Source organism: Octopus bimaculoides, chromosome 7 (genome assembly GCF_001194135.2).
Source record: "Octopus bimaculoides isolate UCB-OBI-ISO-001 chromosome 7, ASM119413v2, whole genome shotgun sequence".
NCBI lineage: Eukaryota > Metazoa > Mollusca > Cephalopoda > Octopoda > Octopodidae > Octopus > Octopus bimaculoides.
Window position 1 is genome coordinate 59,550,177 of NC_068987.1, and position 6,296 is coordinate 59,556,472.

At 34.7% G+C, this 6,296-nt stretch overlaps 1 protein-coding gene across 1 annotated transcript in view; it reads right to left on the bottom strand.

Annotated features, from left to right (window-relative positions):
• The window catches only part of LOC128248384 (N-acetylglucosamine-1-phosphotransferase subunits alpha/beta-like), a 9,658-nt gene extending 3,414 nt beyond the window's left edge, over window positions 1–6,244 (bottom strand). The window contains exons 1-4 of the mRNA XM_052969710.1: window positions 6,127–6,244; window positions 5,589–5,643; window positions 3,435–3,547; window positions 725–815 (exon numbers count right to left, since the gene is read on the bottom strand). Coding sequence (XP_052825670.1) covers window positions 725–815; window positions 3,435–3,547; window positions 5,589–5,643; window positions 6,127–6,188 — 321 coding nt within the window. The 5' untranslated portion in view covers window positions 6,189–6,244. The remainder of the gene's footprint in view (window positions 1–724; window positions 816–3,434; window positions 3,548–5,588; window positions 5,644–6,126) is intronic.
• Window positions 6,245–6,296: the final 52 nt, after the last annotated feature.

The following is a 6,296-nucleotide window of genomic DNA, read 5'->3' on the forward strand; positions in this document are numbered from 1 at the left end:
GTGGCCGTTTTCGTGCGGGTGACACGTAAAAGCACCCACTACACTCTCTGAGTGGTTGGCGTTAGGAAGGGCATCCAGCTGTAGAAACTCTGCCAAATCAGACTGGAGCCTGGTGTTGCCATCCGGTTTCACCAGTCCTCAGTCAAATCGTCCAACCCATGCTAGCATGGAAAGCGGACGTTAAACGATGATGATGATGATGATGATGTTCAAGTTTCCATGCAGTAGAATTAAACCTTGAACTACATGGTAGAAAAATAAACTTGTTTTAACCAAGCATTCATGATTATACTTGTGTGACTCTACCATACATCAAATCTGGCGATAACTTTAACGAATTTTGAAATCCTGATCATTAATTTGCTTGAAGCAAGTTTTTATCTTTAGATTTGAATTTTAGTGCCAAGTTCTATAACATCAAGATGAAATGTGTTTATGTATTTGAAAGCTCTAGGTCCAGTGTTTGGTATTTAAACCAATTATACTTTCAAATAGATAAATACATTCAACCATGATGTACTGAGAAATTATGAATTAAAACTCAAATCTAATGAGAAAACTTGTTTCAAGAAAATGAATGATCTGAATTTCAATTTAACTAAAATTTTATACAGCTTAGTGTATCACATGGGAATATTATCACAATAATACAATCACATAGTTATTTTCATTTAGTTAACCCTCTGAAAGGAAAACAAATATAAATATATAAATATATGCTTACTCGGTCAGAACAGAAGGATAGGAGTGCTAACATCACCAAAATGATCAAAGTTAAATATGTCCAAAACCGGAGCCAGTTTCGATATTTCTGCCTAAAATAGAAACAGTAAAATATATTTCAGGAGTACTTTTTTGTTTTTTATTTTGATAGCCAAACTCTAAAGGAACCTACAAACTAAATGTTAGAACAGTGTTAACATATTTAATGTACTGAATATTAAAAAGCTATAAGGTGGTGAGCTGGCAGAATCATTAGCACACTAAGCAAAATGCTTTATGTCATTTCGTCTCTTTATGTTCTGATTTCAAATTCTGCTGAGGTTGATTTTGCCTTTCATTCTCTTGGGTCAATGAAATAAGTACCAGTTTATGATGGGTCAATGTAATTTACATACACAATCCTCAAAACTGCTGGCCTTGTGCCAATATTTGAAACCAATATTAAAAAGCTAATTAGAAATAATTACGCAGTAAAGGAGATAGATACAAAATCAACTACAAATTGGCATAGGAAATTATGTACATTACAGTAAATACCTACTTAATGATTATCTCCTTACTATTCTAAGAAAGCTATTCTTTAGTGAGGTAGTATATTAAGAACAAATGTAACCAACTTTATCACCTGTACTTGCTAGAACAATAGAAATAATATTGCCTTTTATCCCACTGCAGTTATAGCTAATAATTTTTCTGTTCTCATTACATTAAATATTTTAACACTAATTAAATTATTGTTTTTCATACAGACGGCATCTTTGAACATTTTATTCTCTAATCTATAAACAAAAGTAAAATATTAAAACTTCTCAGTATTATGACAACACTAAGTGACTTCCTAATCGATGTTGACTTTCAGATATAGGCATCACTGAATGGCTGAGAAATTTACTCCCCAATCATATGGTTTCAGGTTCAATCCAAATTTGCAAGCACCTTGAGCCTCATGCTGACCAAATCTTTGTGAATGGATTTGATCAATGGAATTTGAAAGAAATCCCACATATGTATGTAAGTGTGAATGTGTGTGTGTGTGTATGTTTGAATCTCCTTGTTTTGACATCACTTTGCAGTGATGTAAAAGAGTATCACTGTCATACAAGTGGCATTCTTCATTTCTTATCTTCTGTAGGAACATGTTTGGCCATGGGGAAATATTACATTGTTTGGAAATAGGTGAGGGTTGGCAACAGAAATAACATCCACCGTAGTAAAATCTGCCTTAATGAATTCTGTCTGGCCCATGCAAGAATGGAAAAGTAAATGTTGAAGATGATGATTATATTATAGTTGACAATGAAATCAGCAGGGAATTTATCATGTCTAGGCAGGTGTCTATCAAGGCTTAGTTACTCTCTCACTCTAATTAATATAATTCTCCAACCTATAACAGAGGAGACCAAGAGTGGCTGTCCATGGAAACTTCTACATACTGAAGACCTACCTCTTAAGTCTGTGAAAGACTTAAAAGACAAACAAACATAGAATTGAGGGAACAAAGTTTTAGAAAGTAGAAAAGCAAATTTTTTCTAAAATGAGGGAAGTAGGTGTGCTTAATAAGCAGAAAATGGATGAGATGCAAACTACGAATGCACAAGAGGTGCATTAGGATCACAGGCAGTCTGATGGTGAATAAAGACTTTGATGCAATCATCATCATCATTTAGCCTCTGTTTTTCTATTCTGGGTCAGACAGTCTGACTGGGACTGGTAGCTGGAGAGCTGCACCAGACACCAGTCTGGTTTTGCTTGATTTCTACAGCTGGATGCCCTTCCTAACACCAACTACTCCAACAGTGTAGTGAGTGCTTTTTACATTCCACTGGCATGGGTGGCTTTCATGTGTCACCAGCACTGATTTCACTGGGTTAGACTTGTCTCTTCAAGCAAAGCAAATTGCCAAAGGTCATGATCACTTGTCATTGCTTCTGTAATACAACAGTAAAATAAATTCTTTTCAATGCTAAGGAGTTCTATAGAAGTAGTCGATAACTACTGTTATTTAGGCAACTTGATCAGAAGTGGAGGAAGATGAACTGAAGATATAGTAGCCAGAATATGGGTAAGGCAGGAAATGGTCTAGGAGCAATCACCTTTGCTGACAACAAAAGGATTCTTCTTTGAGTAAAGAGTAGACTGTATTGCTTGTATATGAAGTGAAATGCTGTACAATGATGAAAAATGGATACTAAATGCAAAAGGTATGTAAAGATTGGAGAGAAATGAATAGGCATGCTCTACTGGATAAACTAGGTCTAAAAGTTATCATTTGTGATGTGTAAGTACAAAGGTTGCATTGTTACAGACATTTAATGTCTATGGATGATAACAGATAGGCAAAAAAGTGGCAAAAGATCCAAACGGATAGAAACTGTAGAAGAGAGAGACTAAGGAAGGTATGGGTAGAGGTAATAAAACCTATTCACAAGATGTTGGACCTTACAAAGATGACAAAGGAATGCAACAAATGAAGAAATACAGTGTTTGAAATGACCCATCCAACCCAAGCAGTCACATGAAAGCAGATGTAAAAATGATGATGCTGATAAATATTTAATTAACTCTAAAAAAGTGAAACACTGGCCCAACACATATCCATTGAATTGTTAAGGCAATTATTTTACTTTCGATCATTCACTATGGCAAATGTTCCAATTCATGGGCCAAAGAATTTGGTTGATCCAAGTTTATTAGACAATTTGAATGCTTACCATTCAAGAAGTTCATGTAAATGAAGAAAACGATTCCGGTATTCTTTTGGGAGTTCAAAATGTGATTGCATTGGAAACATTGATTCAAAAAAATCATTTAAAATAGCTTTGACCTAGAAGGAAAAAAACGAAAAAGAAATCAGTAAATTGGTAACATATTTTGCTTGTATAGTTAAAGTGAATGTTTTTATGAATCACAATGATACAGTGTCTATATCTGGTTTCTGTTGTTTTGTGTGGATTAATGAATGCGAGACAAATCGTGCCAGTCACTAGAGTGAACATCAGTTCATTGTTGGCAGATGCTGCAGAAGGAATTGATTTCCCCATTGAAAACCAATGGATCAATTAACTGCACAGTGCTCCAGCTGCTGCTGCCAACAACAATGAATTATATCAGCTGTGATACATATTTAAAATCAAATGTTTTTACTATCGAGCAGAACAATGACAATACAAACTACCAAACTATTAGCTGGTTGCTCAGTTGTCCTGCCAGCTTGTCCATTTATACTTTAAATTGCAAGAATAGCTTTTACTGGAAGTGACAATAACCTTGCTCCTATTAATACATGATTTGCTAAAACTTCAGCCAAAGCCAATTGAATAATTGGAATATTCTTCAAAATGTGGCCATCACATACTATATCAAAAGGTTACAGTCAGTCCTTGGCAGACGTATTTATTATTACTCTAGTGTGAGACATTTAGCAGTTGATAGTAACAAGGAAATGGAGAATACAACCTTATAGTATAGGCAATGGAAGTAGATTAAAACTGATGAGTATTTTGCTACTTAAGAGTGCTGAGTTCAAATCTTGCAATAGACAAAACCTCTGAGACTGGCCTTGTCAACCAGATAAATTGTTTTGCAACAGACACCATGGTTGCTTGGATAAAATAAAGTCCTTCTTGTCTACAAATGCAGACATTTTTCAGACACAAGTAATAATATACTCAAGAAACAAATAGTTAAGTGTATATTTTGGATATACACTAATATCTAGAATTCAGATTACTCTGCCAAATGCAATGCATTTTTATTCACATTGTTTTGAATTAATCATGCATTATCTCATGGTTTTGGGATATCGATGGTGTAATTTATTTTTTGAATTACATTGTAGGGTAGGTGTGAGAGGGCAGATCTGGTCAGTTTGAACATAAAACTGGTACAATATTTGGGTCGGATATGGATGGTCTAACTGTTAAAGGGTTAAAATAGATGGTAAAAAGTGTCTGAGTTAATGTAATTATAATGGACAGATATAACCAATACATTAACAAAAGAACCATTCTGCAAGAATATAGCACGGCTATGTAGTTAAGCAGCTTACTTCACATCCATATGGTTTGGATTCAGTCTGACTGCATGGCACCTTGAGCAAGTGTCATCAACTATAGCCCCAGGTTAACCAAAAATTTCATTGATGGAAACTGAAAGAAATCTATTAGGCATTCTTTTATGTGTTTCAGTCATTTGACTATGGCTATGCTGGAGCATTGCCTTATAATTGAAGAAATTGACCCCAGGACTTAAAGCCTGGTACTTATTCTATCAGTTTCTTTTGCTAAACTGCCAAGTTATGGGGACATAAACACACCAACATTGGTGTCAAGCAATTGTGGCAGGAACAAACACACAACTATATATATATATATATATATATATACAATGGGCTTCTTGCACCCACTACACTCTCTGAGTGGTTGGCGTTAGGAAGGGCATCCAGCTGTAGAAACTCTGCCAAATTAGATTGGAGCCTGGTGTTGCCATCCGGTTTCACCAGTCCTCAATCAAATCGTCCAACCCATGCTAGCATGGAAAGCGGACGTTAAACGATGATGATGATGATGATGAAATCCACTCACATGGCTTTGGTCGGGTACCTGCCCAAGGTGCTACACAGAGGGACTGAACCCAGAACCATGTGGATGGAAATATATATTTATAATTTATGCAGACAATTTTAATACCAAAATTTGGTTGAGAGTATGGGTGTCAAGGATTTTATCAAATTTAGTATGGTTGATAATTCATAGTTGCAAGGACTGTAGCAGATGAAGGAACTTCATAATATTATCAGTAGTAGTAATGACTACAAAAAATAGTGCCATTTCAGTTTATAAAACCCAGAAGTTTAATGTACTTACCATTTTGGCTTCTGCCATTGAATGGTCGATATTATCATTTAGGCAGATGAACTTTCTGCAATTAAAATACAAAAACAAACATTAGAATAGAATAAGTAATTTTCTTGTAATATCATACAAGGATTCTTCAGCGACAAGGAATTGAGTATGGAGACAAAATATCAGGAGTACAAATGCTATACTCGGATATGAAGACATTATCAGAAAGCAATTCATTTTGGGAATGCTAAGTAATATTGAGAAACAGTAGCCATAAAGGACAAAATGTTAGGGAACTTACCATTCATATCACTTACTATTGTCATGAAGAAGATGTAATAAATCTGTTTGCTTCATTTCAGTTTGTTTAGCTGATAATAAATCTCATACTTACTTCATGACTGGAGAAAAAACACACTCACCAATGGAAGCAATGTAGATATTTACTAAAAAATTGAAAAAAAAAAAAAAAAAAAAACCCATCCAGACTAGCATGGATAAAATAAGAGTGATCAGCATAATTAATAAATAAATAGAAAAATAAAAATAAGAGACTAACTTCGGATGTTTGCGAATGTCATCGAGCTGTGCAACAACTAATGAAATGTTGGTCTTTATCATTTTGAAAGCAATTTCTCCATCTCCACTTGTCACATGTCTGGGCAAGAAAAAACAAAGATTCAAACATTACAAATGGTTTACAAACTTTTCAATGATTGAAATACCTAT